This window comes from Hippocampus guttulatus, chromosome 5 (assembly GCF_054856545.1).
Source record: "Hippocampus guttulatus isolate MCC_2025c chromosome 5, RoL_Hgut_1.0, whole genome shotgun sequence".
In the NCBI taxonomy this organism is placed as follows: domain Eukaryota; kingdom Metazoa; phylum Chordata; class Actinopteri; order Syngnathiformes; family Syngnathidae; genus Hippocampus; species Hippocampus guttulatus.
In genome coordinates, this window is record NC_141265.1 from 7,947,761 (window position 1) to 7,969,223 (window position 21,463).

At 44.3% G+C, this 21,463-nt stretch overlaps 1 protein-coding gene across 1 annotated transcript; it reads right to left on the reverse strand.

Annotated features, from left to right (window-relative positions):
• Positions 1–134: 134 nt before the first annotated feature.
• On the reverse strand, positions 135–21,045 carry LOC147204892 (uncharacterized). Its single transcript, XM_086111609.1, has 14 exons — positions 20,905–21,045; positions 7,505–7,707; positions 7,205–7,287; positions 6,981–7,120; positions 6,722–6,905; positions 6,415–6,529; positions 5,074–6,321; positions 4,352–4,618; positions 3,836–4,246; positions 3,557–3,715; positions 3,301–3,474; positions 3,133–3,214; positions 2,897–3,045; positions 135–2,805 (listed from the first exon to the last, which is right to left on the reverse strand). Exons 1-14 carry the CDS (start codon positions 20,915–20,917, stop codon positions 2,539–2,541), a joined length of 3,495 nt encoding a protein of 1,164 aa, XP_085967735.1. The 5' UTR covers positions 20,918–21,045; the 3' UTR covers positions 135–2,538.
• Between the last annotated feature and the right edge of the window lie 418 nt (positions 21,046–21,463).

The following is a 21,463-nucleotide window of genomic DNA, read 5'->3' on the forward strand; positions in this document are numbered from 1 at the left end:
TGGTAATTTTAGGAGCAGATCAGCGAGGACTAGTCTCATTTTCTCTCGTTTGTGTTCATTAAATGCCAAAATGTGTCAAGCCCAACACAAAAGTTTTAATACAGTAACTTAAATATCACAATTTGATAATCAAATGCCACAGACTGTCCTTTATTGACCAACAATTCTGTCATTGTAACAACAGTAGTCCAGCATCACTGTCCCACCAATAGTCAGCATCGTTGTGTAGGGAGTAGTAATCAAAAAATACTCTTGGTAAGCATCCCATGCCTCTCGTAAAATTAGAGGTTTACAAAATACATTTTTGATTCACTCTTTTACAGTAACAACGTGAAGATGCCAGGAATCACTACAACCTGCAATGCGTGTGAAAATGTCCACTTTTGCTGAATGAATGGTGTACGTGAACGTTCATTTTCATGAGTGAAAACAAGGAATGATTTGGTCATGAAAATTTTCAAAATACAAGATTTCGCAAGTGTGTGCTTTCGCTTCCCACCATTAACTGCTGAACAATTACACTGAACTGGAATTATTCAATGACAAAAAATATCCAGATGATCAATTCTTGAAACACATTGTTACTCTTAAGAATATCTGACTCGTGTACTGTACATCAAATTTATTTTTTTTCCCAACATGCTGGGATAAACAATTCAAACCTAAAACGTGTGGCTGATTGAATAAATCCAGAGCGAAAAGACAAAGCATCTTCACATACCACGAAGGAATCAATTTTTCACTCGGCCAACTTCCAGTTGATGCTTCATTTACATTAATGCCATTGCTTTATCAAACGTGGCACAATAAAACACGAAAACATCTCAACATTATCAACTGGCTGAAAATTCATTAAAGCAGTGGTCCCCAACCACCAGTTCGCAGCTTTGTACCGGGCCACGGCCTGTTTGGGACCGGGCCACACAGAGACAGACCTGCGAGCTGTGAGCAAATTTACTCCATCAGACATGGCGGGAATGTGCGCCACTCTAGCCAGTCGAAGTGCCCCTTCGAACATTGGTTTGAAAGTCGAAATCAACAGAATCTGCCAATAAATTAAAGAAGAACATCCATCCATCTATCCATTTTCTGATCCGCTTTATCCTCAGGAGGGTCACGGGGCGTGCTGGAGCCTATCCAGCCGTCTTCGGGTAGTAGGCGGGGGACACCCTGAACCGGTTGCCAGCCCATCGCAGGGCACACAGAGAAGAACAACCATCAGTGCTCACACTCACACATAGGGACAATTTAGAGTGTTCAATCAGCCTGCCCTGCATGTTTTTGGAATTTGGGAGGAAACCGGAGTACCCAGAGAAAACCCACGCAGGCCCGGGGAGAACATGCAAACTCCACACTGCAATGTGAGGCTAACCACTGGACCACCGGGCCGCCCGTAAACAGAACATAGCAGGAACAAATTGAGCAAACGTATATCTAAACGCGTAGCTGATGGGCAGCCATGACTTCCGAAAATGAAGCCAATTTGACAAGAGAAGTTTCTCCCCTGGCGCTATCGCCAGAGCGACGTGGAGGAGTAAGCTGTTCTGTGTGCTATGTCTTCCAAAAGCAAACAAACAAACAAACAAAACAAGGCAATACAAGAAACCTGTTGAATCATTTGAGCAAGTATCAAAACTTCAAGTGGAGTTTGAACAACCTGCCAACCTAAACATTAGCAGTTTAGTCGCTAATAACTAGCCAGCAGCCACCGGATGGAAGCTGCAAACAATCGTGTCATCTTTTTTAAGTAGCAAAGGCCGTGTGTAGGATCGTAACTTAAAAAATGATTGTTTGCATTATAAAGGCATATTTATTATTCCTATTTGGTCCATTTAATAGTTCACTGTTATTTTGCTTCATTCTACATTAGTTGTGCAGTAGAATAACACTGTTTGAAATGAATGACTGTTAATAAAATGTTGAATTACTCTACACTTATCATTGTTATTAGTAACAGTGCTTTAAAACTGGCAAATAAAATGCGATGGGAAAAAAAATGGATGCCGGTCTGCGAACAGCATGCACGCACTCGTCTCAACCAGTCCGTGACACAAAAAAGGTTGGGGACCACTGAGTTAAAGTGTAATCACACAATAGCAAGTCACCTGCTCCCTGCTATGATTGTAACTTTTTTTTTAATCCTAAAAAGGACATACTCAACCAGCGAGAATGTTAAAAATCCAAATTTTTATGATTTTTTTTTCAGTCCTCTGTCTTTTACTGTCAACCTGATAAGTAAATAAACTAGAAAATATAATAGAAAGAAAACAAAATACCTAGAAAGCTGAAGTCATCAGTCAAAACACACAACCGTTATTTCACCCTTGATTTCCATTGTTCACAAATGTCGGGTAAATCTACCACAGTTTACACACTCAATCCGAAGCAGGGTGAATGTAGTTTAGCCTAAGCATGTTATGTAATTCATACACACTTTCAAGAGGTTACATACACCCTTAGATTTACACTGTATTTATAACTTGGCTACTCTGGTCACTCTTGTCAGCAGTACCACAAGTACTGTAGATGCCTCTCTCTTTAACTAAAGAGCTTCACAAAGCAGCCGTGGCAGTAGGGTTTGTCGTTCTGTTCTTTAAAGGTGCCCTTGTTGAGTTGCTTGAGGCAGAAGGCACAGACGAAGTGTTCCGGGTGGAACTTCTTGGACATGGCTGTGATACAGCGACCCGTGATGGGCTTCTGGCAGCCGGAGCACAGGGACCCACGGCGCTCGTGGTAGTGGACTTCGCAGTAGGGTTGGCCATCATGCTCAAAGAAACTTCCATTGACAAATGGCGTGAAACACTCCTGAAGAGAAATAATGGACAAAAGATGAAGATGTATGACATATTCTCTCAGCACATCTTAACATGGTCATAAACCACTGTCATATACACACCCTGCAAACAAAACACTCCGGGTGCCAAAGTGAATTGAGTGCTGAGATGTAGTTCTCCACAATGGCTCGAGCACAGCCACCACACTTTGGCGCAAACATGTCAAAGTAATCCTTCCTGCAGTAAGCCTTGCCATCCTTTTCGTGAAACCCTTGTAAGGAAAACATGAAGGAGCTCAGAGATCAGACAACCCAATTTATGTGTTGCTGAGAGAGAATTTATCAAGAACCCACACTACCGTCTGGGTCGAAGAAGCATCCACACTGAGCACAGAAGAAGTGTTCAGGGTGCCATGTTCGATCCAGCGCAGTTACAACTTGCTGTAAACATGAGAACACATTGTGCAGGTTGAGTTAGTCAGCACAGGTATTTGGCGACAACAACAACAAAAAAAGCAGGGACGCACATTTAGTATGGGCCCGTTGCAGTAGTGGCATCGAGGAGAAAACAGGTTATGGTAGTCTCTCTCGCAGTAAGGCTGCCCTTCCCGCTCAAAAAAGTTTCTGGAGCCGATCTCCTCTTGACAGTGCGTGCACACAAAGTGTTCGGGATGCCATGTGCGGCCCATAGCAGTCACCAACTACACAAAAACAAATGAATATGTAAAGGCATCACCGAATCATTTTTGCTCTCAGATGACAGCAATTTACGGCGTATCTCACCTGTCCAACGATTGGCTTGAAGCAGGCACCGCAAACTCCTTTCGCCACAGTTTGCACACCCAGTTTGTTGAGGTCCGACTGCAGGCTCCCGAGCATGTTGTCCAGCTTGTTGACCTGCGTCTGTGGACCGCCAGGAGCACCCCCTTTCCCTTGAGCCATCTGAGGAGGTTGGAATGTGGAAAGGGTTGAAAACACCGTTCATAGCTTATCGCGCGAATGGAAAGCATTTAAAAGGTGCGACACCCAGAAAGGGGGGAAAAAAATAAGACGGGCTCATGCCTGCACCGAGGAGAAGAGAGGGTCATAGTCAGTTTGGCAGCCTACAGATACCAGGACCTTGGGTGCAATTGGTGGAACACTTTCCAGTGATGTAAGCTGGGTTGGGCTTTTATGAATAGACAGAGGGGGCTCTAGTGTGGGGGCAGGTGGTTCCTGAATGGGTGCTGGTGGCTGTGGTGCTGGTGAAGCCGTTATGATGTGCTGAAGTGGAACTTTGACTTGCTCTTGGCTGTGAGGAGGGTGAGGAGGGGGACAGGGCGGTGGAGGGGGTGGAGGTAAAGGAGCAGGAATCTGCTGCATGGAGAGCATTTGCTTCGTTTTTTCTATGACAGGAGGATGACGAGGAGCAGGAGGTGACTGAGGCGCGAGAACCTGTTTCACGGCAACAGGTGACCCGGGGGCAATGACAATCTAAAGTGGAAGAGAGACACACGGAGGGAGCACACAAAGAAACAGAGGTGACGCTGAAGGTGAATAAACCGGGGGAAAGCATCTGTTGAAAACACTGCAGCCAACCTTGTCCACCTCGCCGACCGCTCCATCAGGACGGAAGCGTTGAGGCTTGGACGTGACAATGACACCGTCCGTCAGCCAATCATCTGGCTGTTTACGGCGACGCTCAGAGCGGCTGATACCAAACTTGCCCTGGAGCTCCTCTATGAGGCGGTCCTGGGTAGAATTCTTGTTGACAATGATGGGACCCGTTTTCCTGCGCAGGACACCGTCTCGATACATAGGGTGCACATTGGGGGTCTCCTTAGTGCGCCTTATCACAGATTTGATCTAGACAGGAGTGTCAAGCAGCTCATCATCAATCCACTGTAACTATGGCCCAGTGATGAACAGCAAGAGCACACCGAGCGGGTCAGTCGCCTGATGACATTCCCAAGCAGGGATGCAGTAGTTGGGGGAGGAGCTTAAGACTCATACTTTTCCATGCTGTACCGAATCCCCCGGTAACCCCAGTATCTCAGAGCTAGGCTTTCTCGGGAGCACACGGTGAGTAGAACAGCAAAGCAACCCATGTTAAAAGTCTAACGTCAACATGGAGGCGTTCGTAAATTAGAAAAAAATGTGCTGGAAGGGGGATTCATCTGCTGTGTTTCAGTCCCCACAAATGACAAGCAGAGTGTGTAGCAGCAGGCACTACTTGCTAGAGATGCGTCACTCCAATCAGCAAACAATGTTACACGTGAGAAACACAAGGACATCCTGCATTGAGCAAGTGAGATGCCTACATGTCCCGAGGCAGAAACTCTGTCCATATTGGGCGGCTGCAACAAAGGCAGGTCCAGGGCAATGTCTGGCGACCCGGGGCATGTGGACGGCGTCATGGAATCGTCCATCCAGCTGGCTTCCGTGAGTGGAGTCACACTGCCATCTGTGTACAGCCTCTCGGTGTACGGCGTCATGGTGCCATCCAGTCCGTCGTGGAAAGACATGGACAGTTCCTCATCAGCCCAGTCCAAATCTCCGTTGGTGTCGGTACCTCCGTCCACAGATTCGTCTGTGATGGTGTTGGTGCTGCAAGTGAACATGTCAGGCTGCACACTGGTTCCGTCCATGGGCAGGATAAGCTCTTCCTGCACCTCGGGGGCTCCTCTGCAAAGACAGGGCGCCTCCATGTGGAGCTGCAGATCCTTCACCTCGGCCGACGAGTCACTTTGAGAAAAACTCATCTCTAGCAGTTTGTCGAGTGCTTCATCCAGGGAGGGTTCTTCGACAGGGAGCTGATGCAGAGTGAGGGGGCTGGTATTCTTGGCTGGGGGTTCTGGCTGCATCCGATGTACACTAGCCATTGAAGAGCTCGGGAAAGTTATAGGTGAGGGAATGTTGGCCGGAGAGACCGGGGAGGAGGTTTTGAAGGAGTTATTGATAAGGGGCGGAGACACAGAAGTCATAGAAGGGAGAGGTGAAGGAGTCTTTGGCACAGATAAAGGTGGGGTGAGGGACTGAAGGGGCGAGACGGAGAGATTCATATGAGGATCATGGATGGCAAAGGAGCCACTGATCCTCTCATCAGATGAACAAGATGGTTTCCAAGCAGCTGCAGGGGGTGAAAAACGCTCCACAGATAGGCGAGGTGATTTTGAAGTCTTGTCTAAGACTGTGTTTACTGAAGTCATTGAGGGAGTAGTGGATGGGCTTGAACTGTTTCTCTGCTGGTTGTTTCTAACGGAAGCAGTGAGGACGAGCAATGAATTGTTTGCCGATGGGGGAACAGTGGCAAACACATCTGCGACAGAGTCGAGATCACTGGCTGCAGAAAGGGACGAGATAGGACTGTGACAAGCGAGACGATTCAAAGAGGCCGCTGACGAGCCACGGTCGACTCCGTCCTCATCTATATGTAGTTCGAGACCAGCAGGCAAAGAGAACATAGGAGAGGCACAGGCAGATGAGTGGGACAGACTGAGGAAAGGAGAAGCCACTGGGGTGATGAAGGTAGAGACTGGAGGATGAGGAGGGGTGGAAGAGGAGCTGGGCTAGAAAGACAGAAATGAGAGTAAGCCTGAACGCAGGAACTGCGAAACCATCCTGAAAATGACAGGATTTTTTTTTAAACTGTGATTTTATACCTTGAAGTCAGACAAAGAGGCCATCAGTTCATCTAACTCCCGTGTGGCACATGAGGCTGAAATCCGTGTCTGCTGTTGAGAGGGGCTGTCCATATCACTGTGGCGAGGGGATGGGCTGAAAAATACAATACAGAGCATTTACCTTTGAACCATGAAACTCAAAATGACCATTGTCCTAAATGCTATCTTGGGACCAGAAAGAAAAACTTCAGATGTGTACCATGAGGGTCAGAGCAGACATCCGTTTGCTGTTTGTTCATATAACAAATGAAATTAAGCAGGGAGTTGATGTTGAGCTCATCCGAACCTGGTCGAAGGCACCGAACCCTCCAGCTCATCCAAAAGACTCTCCACTGTGGGCCGGAGCTCATCCTGCCTTGTTCCATTCCTCTTGGGTTCCTCCTGAGGTGGAGGGCTAACTCTGATGTCAGGGGCATTGCCATTTTCATAGTGGGTGATGCTAGTGGATGGTAGCGGTGGGGCCCTCTCTTCTGCAAAAACACATGACCATTACTCATCCCGTTCCGCGTTAACAGGCCTGATGAAGAGGAAACCCTTGAATGTACCTGTAGTGGGGAATGAAGGGGAGCTCTGTTGAACCGCATTAAGCTCCAGAAGCAGTCTGTCAAGTTCCGACAAGTTGCTGCCCAGGGCGGAGGTCATGGCTGCTGTTGATGAGTCGGATGATTTTTGTTTGTTTGGAAAGCTGAGAGAGACAAACAAGTGTTAACCGAAGCAACAAAAGCCCTACTGTGATGGGCTGTCGATGCCAAGAGAGCAGCAAGCTAACCTGTAGACGTGGTCTTCTTCAATATGAGACGGAGAGCTGCTACTGTCCCTCGACCATGCGTTCTTCTGGACTGAACCTAAAGACTGCAGCCATTTTGAAACCAGTTATACGCACAGACTCAAAAGCAATCACAGGCGTTTTTCAAGCTTTCCTGATGACAATCCATTAAACCGTCATGCACAGATAAAACATCAAATTAAGCGAGAGTTAAGGTTCCATTGTTTGATGCATCTTAGTTTCCTCTTTAAAAATCATGTCTGTGTTTGAGAAATGTTTTTGGGCCATACTAGAGATGTGCACCTGCTGAGAGGAATGATCGGAGTGGTCTTGCAGCGAACCATTCAGCGCTTCAGCTGTGGGCGGCGGAGGTACTGGAGGTGGAATTGATTGATCCTGGTAATAATTCCCACTGGTGGGGATGGAGTAGGGTGTCTCATCTGGCAAAAACACTGGTCTCTTTGAAATGTGGGACGTGGTCGATTCCAGGTCAGCCAATAACGCATCTACAAGAAAAAATGTGCATCAGCATTTTTCATCATCAGGGTCTTAACAGACACCAGATACATGGACATTTTTATGCTTTATTTACGTGGTTGTTTGTCAGGCTGTAAACGGACAACAGTAGCCTATTAATCGCTGGCTCTCATTACAGCCTGTCACCAAAAGGCAGTTCACTTCCTAACACCATCATGATGGCTTAATGTACTGCCTGACCTTTCCAAAACATCCCCAACATTCTTTGCCCATCAGTCCTTCACTATAAATACAACTCTGCTGTCACTGAATTGCTACCTGCCCTCTTCCACTTAGCCTCCACCTTTCAGAAACGTGGATCTGAACCCATGTGATTGTTCCGAACAAAGGGGTCGAGGTGTTTCTGAACCCGGTCCAGGGCAGGGATTGGGCCACACTGCTTAGTGGCCAACGGAATGCGAGAATAAAATAGCCTCTGACATCACACTGTGTGGGCACCGTCAGCCTGTCAAGAATAGGTCACAGTCACCGGCTGCGTACTTTGACAAAAAGACATTAACACATACAGTTGGCACCTTTGATTTACAAGGAATGGAAGAAAAGAGAAAAAAAACTAATTGGTCAAATTCATACAATGAATATCATCTGGAAATTGTTTACCCACAGAAATCTTTTTATAAGCACATGAGGGAAAAAAAAACATTCTTCGTGAAAGAGGAACTATCCCTCTTCAGACCGTCATCTCAGCCCACATCCCTCAGTTTGTCCCATTGATTGTCTACAATGAGTAGGCGTAAGAAATCATCTGTTGGTGCAACAGAAACTACAAAGTTGAAGTGCAACCTGTAATGTTAGGCTCATAGCTACCTTAAAATACGGCGGTAAAGCGACACTCTACCGACGTCAATGCCAATAAAACATTTAAAAGCGTGACCAAATACATCTATCGTTCAATTCAAACTTTTAAAATAGGCTCCACAAAAAGGTCAGATTCTGTACTCACATTCCTGCTGCACCTGTTGGATGTGTCCATCCACAGCAGCGCGTGCTCGTGAAGTAGACAAAGATAGTTAGTGAACAAGAGCAATGATAGACCGCGACAGGGGGAGGGCTCGGATCACCAAACTTGCCTGACAGTATCTCTTCAGTGACAATAATCAAAGTCATGATTCCCCCCCCCCCCCCCAATCTTCTCATCCCAAAATGACTGTGGCAACTGTGATTGCAATCTGGCACCCTATTTGAAAAGGCGATAATTCACCAATAAGAAACAGATTTAATCCCCAGAAAAGCCTTGGATAAAATGAACACCGGCACCAATGTTCTGACCAATCCTGCACATACATCGTGTTCATAGGACACATGCTGAAATTGGCTGGTTTACCATAAACCACTTGGGACCTCCTGCCTATTTAAAGCACTAAACCCAGTGAGTAGCTCATGTCTGCGCAAATGAGCTGAAATATCACGGCCCTCTCAAAATAATCTGCACCTGGCGCAGACATGCTGAACAAGGTTTCACTGACGATGACTGTCACTTAAAAGATAAGGCCTCGAGGAAAGGGAAAAAAAATACCAGTGACGGTGTGGACTGTGTGATTTAAACATACTTGTAAGCAAAAAAAAAAAAAAAAAAAATGGAATCAGTGTCAATGCATAATTAATTTTAACAACTCGTTCCTAGAAATCTTTCTTATACTGACAAAGAAACCATACTGCCCAAGGCCCTTCAAAATACTTGTAGACTGCAACTTTCTGAGACCACGTTTTGGACCATGTTGACTCAGCAGTTGGCATTTGCATGAGAAACATAGCCACCAAAGTAGGAGGAAACTGTATAAAATGATGACATGAAAAAAAACAAAAAAAACAACAAGAACATATCTCAGTAGCGTTATGGTTGCTTTTGTTAGCCACTCGTGAAATATCTGTGTTGTCAAGTACTTTGTATTTTAAAACTGTCCTTATTCGCTCTTTACGCTAAACCAGGGGTGTCAAACTCATCTTTTGTCACGACCCACTTTGGAGTTATGGATTCCCTTGGAGGGCCGATGTAAAATCTCAACGTTATTTCTTGCCCATGACAATTTGACATTTCGGTCCAGATTTCAGCAAGGATCATGAAAATTGACACACATGATTCACTCCCGTGGGCCACATAAAATGATGTAGCGGGCCAGATTTGGCCCCCGGGCCTTGACTTTGACACCTATGCTCTAAACCATGCAATGAAAACATGTTCAGTTTTTCGCTTAACCCTTGTGGGCTAACAATTTCCCGTTGTTCAAGGGAAAAGGAGATTTTCCATGTGGATGGCAGAATTGAGTGTTGCATGAGGATGACAGAGTGTGTTTGCTTGTGTCACCAAGAGTGCGGTTCACAAAGTGATAGAAGCATTCAAATTGAAAACACGCACTGTAAGCCAAGCGAGAGACTAATCTTTTCCATTCCATACCGGGACTTGAAGCCAGAGGACAAAGTCCAATTCTGCTCCAACAGTGTACTGACTCAATCGTTCATTGTGCGGCCTCTGGAGAAAACATGTCATCCAGAGCTTTATGACTGGTGTTGATCGTTTCACTCGAATGCCTCAGTCAGACATCTATCACAGCAACTCGGGGCCCAGTCAAATGCAGCATCTGTGTCTGATTGGGTTAACCAATGTGGATACGGTGCACATTCTTGTGGTAGTGGGTCTTGTCCAGTCTTGAGCGTGCACCCACATGAGGCTCCGCCGCACCAAGGCCTTGCAGCTTTTATCAGATGGATGTGAAGGTTGATGCAGCATTCCGTACATTCCTTTGTCCAATGTGCCGAAAGAAAGCAATCAGGCTCAAAAGGAGAGGTATAATAAGCCCTATCCACTCAGTTCACACCCACATCTGACTGGAGAGGGAAACTGAGGGAGAAACGTAAACGAAAGCTGACTCAACCGTGCTTAATATGAAAATAATGACAAAAATGTCGACAATGGCAGGATGCACTCCGCTAACTAGTGCATACTTTGAATTCCAGAATAATGGGGATGATGTTGTCAATGTTAGAACATTGTACATGTATTTACCACAGACAGCACCAAAGAGTATAGATCAAGCAGAGCTGTTTAATCCTTTCTATTAACACTTGGGCCATGCGGCTGGGTCACCAGGGTGCACAGCTCACCTGTTTATGGACCCATGATGAAACTCTAGACCAGTGGTTCTTAATCTGGGTTTGGTGAATCAGTCTCAGGTGTTCGAAGGAGACTCTGCCATGGAGGTTAACCTGCATGCTGTGCTCCACTGTGGGTTTTTTTGGTGTTTTTTTTTTTAAACCCCCAGGCGTGTTAACATTTGCTGCCAGTCTTGTTTTATATAAATACCACATGGGCCTGTTGGTCTAGAGCAGTGGTTCTTAACTTTGTTAGAGGTACCGAACCCAACCAGTTCATATGCAGATGCACCGAACCCTTAGAGAAAAATAAAAATATGATTCGAGAAGTTTTGCCGGTGCGAGACGAGAGTTGCTCAAGTTGGCATGACAAATCATGCAAATAAGACGCTGAGTCCCATCACGTTTCGTGATGCATGTGAATCCATGTGGTTCATATTTGTCTGACCACTTCATTTTTTTACTCGACATAGCATGTGTTAAAACATAAAAAATAAAAAAATAAAAAGACGACATAATATCACGACAGTCCCACGCTGGCTACTGAGCGAGCTAAATTTCCTGCAGCACTGATTGGACAAGCAACGCAATGTGATCATCCACAGCCAGTGATGGCCAAGCGGGTGGGTCATAACTAATGATGAATCGGTTGTGTCTTCATTAATAGGTAAACACAAACGCAGGACATGTGCCGGTGCATGAAGACAAAGTCGCATACACAATGACTTGCTTGCTTGGGCCCGAGTGGTCCTTTTTCCGTTAGACTTTTTTTGGGGCCGAGCGGTTACAATGGAACGGATTTTCAGAACCAACTCGGAAGTGGTTCTAAAGCGACGGCCCTCCGGCGCCAAGTGGGGCCGTGTTTGTCACTGTCATCTAACAGCAATGTACGCAGCCGTTTCCTGGTTTTACGCGAGCAAGGCAGAGCCGCCCTCGTCCTCCAGCTATCACCAAAGTCATAAAAATGCAGTATATAAAAGAAACAGAAATTGTATTTTCCAACAACACTGAATCATATTTACAATTTGTTGTTTACCCACAGAATGGATTGCATTTACGCATTCTACTAATGGATTGCATTTTGACACTTGGGAGTAAAGATTTTTGCAATCGCTCAAACCGCTTGCTGGGTCGCACATTCACATTCATTCAAATGCGAGGTCTCCTGCTGTTGAGCGGAGCGTCGCCGCTCCCCCGGCCCGTCAGTCGTGGCGTCCGTGTCGGGGATAGCGGCTTTCGCCGGAGGGGGTTCAGACACAGGAGAACGAGGGGAACGGGTAGCTGACTTGCAGAGACGCCCAAATGACTGAGGCGGAGCTCTCTGTTCACAATGAATGAGCGCTGATGGTGAGCTTTGCGTGCCGCTTGGGAAATCACAATTGCACGATTTCATTCATGGTACATAATATAGTTTAATGATGATGTTTTTTCACCTGAAGGCAGCCATCCATCGGGCGGCTGTGGCTCGCCGGAAATAGATTTTTCGTCTATACGTGAACGCTTCTGTGCATTTGCGACGTCTGCGCATCAAGCAACAGCAATTCAAGTTTTGAATCTCCTAACCATTGGGTTAAACCTGCCACCTGTGAAATGTTATGACATGCTACGAGTAAGAATAGTGCAGCGCAAGCTAGCAGAGTTCCGTTAATTCCACTTCCATCCCGCTGCGTGCCTGTTGGAAAGCAAACTCAACGCCATGTGGTGTCATTTGGGAAAAGAAGCATTGGTGAGTTGGATGCTTAATGGCACAAGAGGTGGATTACACCAGTATGTTGTAAATAAATGCACATCATGCAGTGTAAAGTAATTCCGTATCTGAAAGTCAAAGTGCGGACTGTAAAGTGGAAGCCCTTCTCTGCAGAGCACTGAAACAAATGAGGAGGTAGTCAAGAGACTGCTGGAACGCCAATTCACCGAGTCCACATTCATTGTCATGCATATGTCAAGAATGCGTGACGATAAGTAGCATATTGTACTTTAAGCAATTAGAATTGTGCGGGATGTGTCCGGCCCTCAAAGAAAGACCACTTTGTTGCAAGCGCTAAAAACAGAAAACACCCTGTCAACATATAGTAGCTGCTTTGTTACTGACGTGCAACTGCTCCTGCTTTCCTTTTTACTCTCAAGCTCTCAAACATTTGTAGCTCATCTAGCATTCTGTCAGGTCTCTGAGAGGCGTGTACAACAAAAAAACAGAAGAAAAAAGTGGAGTACATTTCAGCATATCCGATTTTAAGGATTCCGAAATATGACTTGGACGATGCAACAGTTTTGTTGAGGCCAGTTCCATTCTTTTGGTCTTCTAATATATTCTAATATAATAATTGTGTGTAACTACCAGTAAAACAAAATGCCAGGTTTTAATTCGTTTATTTTCCTTTCTTTTTTTTTTTTTTAATGAATATTTATTTCAGTGACCATTGTGGGTTTTTGTTGATTTAGCGTGAGGGTGCTAAAAATGCTGTACATGTGTGTACATTGCTGACACAGATATCGCCATCTGCCTACATCACCCTTGCAAAAAGATTTGAAATTCATCTAACATTCGCCAAGGTGAATTGCTCTGATTAAAACAAAGCCTCCATGACATTGTAAAAACCTCCAAATTCGATGTGACCCTGTAGCACAAAACAAATGACTTGGGTCAAATTGAAGAAATCGAGATTTTCTGAGGGGGCATTAAAAATGCTTTCAAATGATGAAAGTGTGGAAACCAAAGCTGAACAATTTAGAAAAATAATCTAATGTGCAATAACCCACCCAAGAACCTCAGACCATTTTTTTTTTGAACATACGAGTAAAACCACAAGAAAAAAATGAAATTAACACCACTTATTTCCCATATCATGACCTTTATAAGCCCACATTTTCATCCAGAAATCCCAACATGAACTTTAATAAGAAGTGGTCTATCAGTGTTGGCCTAGCAGCAGGACTATTTTGTCAACACCATGAGAGGATTATATTACGGCATGCTGCTGGTTCATAAGTGTAATGGCGCAGACTTAAATTAAATCTGGGGTTGCAGAGAACCCCGGGCTTTCTGTTGATACCAGCTATGGTTTTCCTTGTCTTGCAACGGGCAGCGGTCAATTAGTTTTGTTGATTTTCCAGACTCTTATCACGAAAATATCACGGTTTTCAGGTGATAAGGGAAGAATTCACACCGAGTCCAACTGAAAAGTGGTCTTAACTTATCAAAAGTAAGAATTTCCACAAGGTCAACGCTCTTTGTGCTGTAGTTCAAAACATGGCCGTGCAACCTCCAATTGCTTTGGTGCTGGAAAGTCGCGGATTAGCATGGGGGCTGACAAGGAAATTAGTAAGTGCGCAAACTACAAAGTCATCGATGACCACGGGTAGCACGTAGAACAGTGGTGGGCAAACTGCGGCCCGCGGGCCGAATCCGGCCCGCCGAAGGTTGGTCCACAATTAAGGTTCGATGTGAATGATTGCATTCATTTCAATTGGACTTGTAATGACAGGCATTTCACCGCCAGGCGGCGCATTGACTTGAAGTTGCAGAACACGGGGGGGCGGGGCAATCTTTTCGACCACCTAGTACCTCTGTATCGCTCTACTTCTACTGGTATATTAATACCGTACTTTCATGCTTTTGTTCTGTTGATGTTTGCTATGGACTGTCAACAAATGCAGTTTTTTTTAATGTACCATAGCTCGTGCTGACCTGGCCCTTCTGTCAAATTTTAAAAGTCAATGCGGCCCCCGAGCCAAAAAGTTTGCCCACCCCTGATGTAGAAGCTGGGTGGATGAGAATGTGGCAAGAAAGTCTTGTCGACCCCAAACTGTCACCTCCCACCAATGTTTCGAACAGTGGCCTTGGGCTCATTGTTTTTCTCCTGTTTCCTCAGGATGTGGGGCAGGGTCTGTTGCCTTAGCAATGAGGTCAGCCATGCTGCTCTCTCTTCCCCAAATCCAGAACAGGATGGGTGGGGAGTTCGGCGGCCAGAGCGATTTACAGCCAGGAACCTTCGTCTCGCCCAGGGAAGCCCAGTGGTTTTTACTGGGGTGCAGCCATCACCGGGTGATGATAGCTAATCGGGGTTACAAAGCCACTAAATGACTTATAGTAAGCCGTTCGACCACACGACATTTAAGAGCACGTCGGCTCAACCTCAAGCTCTCTTTCAACAAAACCTTGTCCGAAACATAATCAGCTGAGACGCTGGAGAACTGCTGCAGGTGGTAAAGGCCAGTTCCCGCGATCGAAATAGCAACCACAGTACAGGAGTACTTGAACAAGGCGAACTGCATAAAATCTTAGCGACAGAACGAGGTAGTCTTTCATGCGTCATTAGGTAAGGGGGTTTTTTTTGTTTTTTTTTTTAGCTGATATGAGAGTCACGGTTGTTTTTTGTGATTAAATGCTTTTGCTTTTGTAGTTTTAAAAGCATGAGAATTGTTTCCCAGAAACTGTAAAAAGGGAAGCAATCGTATCAATAGCGGTGTCGTTACCAGTGCGCCAAGATACGGTATTGGCACTCGTAAAGATGATTCAACACCGATAACACATCAGCACCTTATGGTTCGGAGCCATATCAGCCTTATATTTGTGGGGATAATTTAAGGACACGGATAACACTTTTGAGCAACCAAAAATTATGATCAGCAAAATGGACGATGAACTGCTAGTTAATGGTTAAAGAACTCTGTTGTCAAGATGGTCTAATTTTTACTCGTAAACTCTGCAGGTATTTTTTTTGCGCAGGAAAATGACATTGGCATTCTTTTTTAATATCATCAATCCATGTTTGGGGCAATCTCTAAATTATTATTATTTTTTTTTAATGAATGATTTGTACCTGGAATGCCCATTTCTCATCAGCAAAACCGATACTCCCCCACCATGTCTTGGGTGTGACGTCAACGTAGGAACTGGAGACACGTAGTACTCTTCTTATTCTACTACTACACTTACCAGGGATATGGCGGCCATCAGGAATTTCAGGAGATTCGCTAACGGCAGATCCAACAGCTACATGAACTGTGTTCAGGTACAGATTCTGAATTACAGTGAGTGCGTTGATATATTTCTGGACAATATTTTTGTTCTTGTTTTGTATTCTTAGTGTTGTCATGTTATGACAAGTTGTCACTAAAACGGTTTCGAGGTGGCTCTTGTTTGATGTAACATTTGATTATTACTGATGACAGGTAGACAGATTAGACCGTTGACTGGATATGGCTTAGGTTTAGCATTCCAGCATTTTCTTGGCATTACACGAATGATGATGATGTTTAGAGTTGTGCTTCTTAAAGTCCATGCTGTTTTGTGTTGTGTTTCAGCCTACTAAATTATCCAGAATATAGTTTTCCATTTTTTTATCCAGTTGATGTTTATTTGTGCTTTTTTAATATGCTTATCATTGGCTAATCCGTAAATCAAATCTACTTACACGTATGTCGTCCTACTTTACATTCTTGTGACCATAAAAGTCAAGTCAAGTCAAGTCAACAGTATTTATAGAGCACTTTCAAACAGCCATCGCTGCATACAAAGTGCTGTACATGGAGCAATTTAACATGCACAATAAACAGTAAGACAAATCGGTAATAAAGGCGGTAGAAAGCACCAAACAGTAAAACCAAGAACAAATCTAAGTCATGCTGAGTCGAATGCCAAAGAATACAAGTGAGTTTTGAGGAGGGTTTTGAAGATGGGCAGCGAGGAGGCTTGCCGAATGTTCAGTGGGAGGTCATTCCAGAGAGAGGGACCAGCAACAGAAAAGGCTCGATCCCCTCTGAGCCTCAGTTTAGTTCTTGGTACTTCTAATAAAGTCTGGTCCACAGACCTGAGGCGCCGGGCAGGTGTGTAGGGGCGGATGAGCTCAGAGAGGTAAGGTGGCGCGAGATTATTCAGAGATTTGAAAACAAATAAGAGGATCTTGAAAATAACTCTAAAATGAATGGGGAGCCAGTGAAGGGATGCCAGAGTAGGAGTTATGTGCTCCCTCTTACGAGTACCAGTCAAGAGGCGAGCAGCGGCATTCTGGACCAGCTGAAGGCGCTTAATGGAGGACTGGCTGACTCCAAAGTAAAGGGCATTGCAGTAATCGAGCCGGGATGTGACAAAGGCATGAATTACTGTCTCAAAGTGTTCATGTGAGAGGAGAAGTTTTATTTTGGCCAGCTGTCTAAGGTGAAAGAAGCTGGATTTAACAACGGCACCAATTTGCCGATCGAGTTTGAAATCACTGTCCAGTTTAAGGCCCAGGTTTGAGACTGTTGACTTAAGATAAGGAGACAGGGGGCCCAAGTCTACAGGATGGAATGTACAAGGACCAAACAATATCACCTCTGTCTTCTTTTCATTGAAGAGGTGATAAAAGAGGGAGAGTGATATCAAATGGTTACTTCTGATGCATATTGGAGTCTCACATGCATAAAAAATTTGATTTCATTCAATTCATTTGGTTCCTGCTATTTGCAATTTCAAATGGCTGATTTGATGTTTTTGCATAATCAAAATGAGTTTGTTGCAATGCTTAGGTTTTTATTTCCTAATACATTCATACTGATCATTTTGGTGATACTGTAATAATCAGGATTTTAAGTTTTCCTATTATTTCTTCTCTAGTAACAAATGTCACTTTTTATCAAGCAAAAGACGAACAGTAATTATTCCAAGGCCATTGCTAGTGTTGTGGTACACATTGCTCACATTTGGACAGTGGGCGTGGAATCAATTCGCACTCAATCAAGTCAAGTCACAATCATCCTGCTAATGGCAGCCCTGCAAATGGGAAAAGGGACGCATCCCGGGAGCCAACACACAGCTATCTGATATGGACTCCGAAGTACTGACCAGAGAAAAGCTCCGAGTCTGACTAATTACTAGGGCGCTATTTCTCAGAGGGAATTCCTCTCAGTGCGATGTGCAGCGAGACCGGTCATGTTTCCAAACAGCAAGACCATCTAGAAGCATTTGTTGACAAGTGTGGTTGACAAGTTGGGAAATAAATACTCACCGCTGTTTGACTTATATATATCCGCGGTGCGCCACTGAGAAACATGACGGGCCATATACAGTTCAACATCAACCAGACCTTACAGCAAATAGATATATTTGACACAAGTCCAAATCATTTGGAATTACCCAGGGGTCACACGTTTGACAGGATGACAGCTCTCCCTCTTGGGGCAACATGCATGGAATCAAGAGGAGCGCAAGGTCATGACCAACGCAGTATCTGGCCTTGGAGCCTGCATCAAAGTAATGCTTGACATTCTTCTGCAGCCTCACCCCCGCCTTCAAACTTTTTCAGTGAGACTGCAGGCTCCTTTTTAACCAACAATCAGCCTTTTCACTAACTCAAGGCAGCTATGACTCCAAATGTATCCTGGAGGCGTTCACACAACAAGGCAACACAAAAAGCACGGCCCAACATCCTACCAATGAAACTATTCAAGTGTTTGACAGCTTCACTCTATTGTGAAAGGGAACCAACATGTGAGGGTTTCATTCAAATATAGCAGACGGATCAGCTAGTGAAAAAGAAATCTCGACGAAATTAAGACGTTCAGAAGTTCCAAAGTCAGAGGTATGGATTGAGGAGGTGGTTGGTTGTTTCTGCACAGAAAATAAAAACAACTTGTAAAATACAGTTACCAAACCATAGCACAAATCCTCGCTTGGTTAACCCCTCCTCCAAAAGGGTTTGCAATTGAAGATAGATGCCACAAAATGATGGCAAATGGCTACTTTCCGTCGAAATAATGTTGCTCCACTCACATTGTTTCTATGACCCCAAGATGCCACTGACGCCAAAGCAATACTGTTATACCTTGGCCCTGAGCATGAAAACAACAATAGGTGCGTTTTTAACCATAACGGAGGTTTATTTAAAATAAATAAATAAATCAATCAACAAATTTGCAAATGCTGAACCGCACTGTACATCCTTACATATGTTTGAAGGTGGGTGGTATATTCAAGTCACAGGCTTATTTCATGCCTATGTGGTTAACCACTGACTCAAATCGCTGCTAAATAAACCTGCCTTCAAGGCCCAAATTTCCCCTTGAAGGCATTGTCATTTCTGCCTTAAAGCAACAATCGATCATGAATACAGAAGCAATGCGACAACATCAACACAGCAGTCAGGGTGACAGTGTGTGTGCTGTTAAAAATTTCACAGCGCAAATGCATGCTATAATGCTCCTAACTGGTACATAGAGCAAAGGTGCTTTAACTCTGTGTCCATCTGTCAGACTGCACACAGAAGATGAGACGCGCATCAGGTTAAAACCTTCCTGAATAATTAAATAAATAAACACCCTAGCCATGTCTAGATGTGTAATTTGCCACATTAACGGCCATCTAACTTAACTAGCACTATGTTTTTCAAAGAACGGCTTTGACATAAAACTTTGACATCTCTCGGGGACGGCGAGATGAAAGGTGCATTCAGATACCGTCGGACATTTCAAACTCAAACGGGAAAAAAAAGTCCCTAGAGGCAGTAAATGTTAAGAGTTACAAGTCTCAAAGTAAGTTGGGCTTTCTATCAATAAATCACAGCTGACAAATATCAAGAATAATGTGAGTGAAATCACTTTGCTATTTTACTAAATTACAATCAATGGTACATCTTGTAACTTATGTTGCACTACCTAATCAAATCGCTAGGCTTCCATCCTTCAGTCTAGTGCAGGGGTCACCAACGTGGTGGCCGCGGGCACCAGGTAGCCCGTGAGGACCACACCAATAGCCCGCCAGTGCTAGGATTGTGATTTGCTAGTAAAAATTATGATTTAAAAATGCAAACACGGGCAGTATTGTGAGACATCTTTAAGATGATCAGAGCCTGAAAATGAAGATCATTACGTATTAAAAATACCACATTCTAATATTATTAAATGTAATTTGTACAAATGTTATTTCAGACGTGTATCAATTTGGTAGCCCTTCACACAATCAGGACACATGAAGTAAAAGGTTGGTGACCCCTGGTCTAGTGGTTGGAATGTCAAACGGTAAATATTCAATTACATTTTATACTCCCCAAAGGCTTAAATAAGAAACAACAACTATATTTTGGTGCTCTAAGAAATTGTTACGTCCTGCATATGAATACAAATATCAGTAGTATGTAAAAATTGTTAAATGTTTTTCTTGTACATTGTCGTGTTGTAAAACGAGACGACTATACATCAGCAAATATGGTCAAGCTGTGCAGCTCCAAAAAAGGGTGCGACCAAGTCTGTGCTGGTGCGACCAACTGAAAAGGTTTGTAGCACCAGTGAAAAAGTTCGAGTCGAGCCCTGAGCAAAGACATGACTTTAAAAGCTAATGTTACCAGTGCTGTACTGAATAACCTGACCCACATCACCCTGCTTTTTCAGTAATGCAAACTTTGCTTTAAAGCTATTTGTGTTATTACATTTTGATATGACTGTAATCTCAAGGTATGAGCTTTTTTTTCAATATTTATGCCGCGTTGCACAGGCTCAGCAGTAAGCCAAGTCTCACCGACTGGCTGTTGCATTTGAACATTTCATCACTACGATTTGTTCAGGATTTTTGAAGGCAAACGTAATTCATCTATTTCGAGTCATTTTTTTTTCTTGAGAAGACAGCCAAGAAGGGGACAGTAGGGCCCTGTTGGCTCGCCCACCTCTCCGCGTATAACCAGCAACTTGGTGAAGCGAAAGTTGACGAGTTATCATCAAAAGGTCAGACAAATACGGCAGGTCTGCAGTCCGGAGAAAATTGGATTTGAAAGAACACATTGTATGAGTTATTAACATGATAAACAGCTGACGTCCTAACTTGATGTCGTTTTAAAAGGTAAATGCTAGCGATGACCAGCCGCTAGGATAACACTCTTAGAATTGCCGCAGAAACATCAAACCGCTAGAGTATAATTTCAGATGCCACATGCGAGATAGGTTACGTTCAGTGCAAAGTTTGCTTCTACACTACATTGCGTCTCAAAGTGAACGGAGAAACTTTTCCTTGTCACGTTGACTCCTCCGCCCTGCTTTCGCCGCCACTTTGGTTTACCAATCCCGAGCACGACCCTTTCCCAATGCAGCTTGAGGCTGCAACTCACCCAGGTCGTCCATGCTGACTGAGTGCCCGCTTCGACCAGTGTCACTCAATGCTCCAAAGTCCCTCAAACACTACGGACCAAGTGTGGGCGTTTCCTCTGCAAACTTCACCGCCGATTCACCGCTGGAAGTTGGTCAGGGTCGTTTACGTGAACGCGCAAACTGTGTGCGCGCTATACGTGTACTTTGCTGGACGGCGCGCGTGGAACTTGGAGCGACATCTAGTGGCTAGGTGCCTGCATATGATTTGAGTATGCATTTTTATGAAAACTTTTAAGCTTTTATTCCCTCGGGGGTGCGTGAAACGCTAAAACAGCTTCTGGCGTTCCAAAATGATCTCATTAGAGAAGAATAATAATACCCATACAAGTAGGTGTTTGTTATGATTAGCTTACTAGCATTTGTAGTTACTCGGGTCAGAACATCCACAAAGGTAGGCAAAAGAATTGTGTAAACCATTGTTGACAATATAAAAATCGCGCCTTCGTTGTTTTTAATGTCGGGCATGATGATGCTACTCAGCGAGTTAGAATTTTTTTTAGGTGGTACTTACTTTGAAAC

Coding starts and splice junctions, on each gene's coding strand:
- LOC147204892 (XM_086111609.1), bottom strand. Junction 6,906..6,980: donor CCCTTCATTCCCCACTACAG/GTACATTCAAGG, acceptor GTGTTTTTGCAG/AAGAGAGGGCCCCACCGCTA. Junction 6,530..6,721: donor GGTTCGGTGCCTTCGACCAG/GTTCGGATGAGC, acceptor TGTATTTTTCAG/CCCATCCCCTCGCCACAGTG.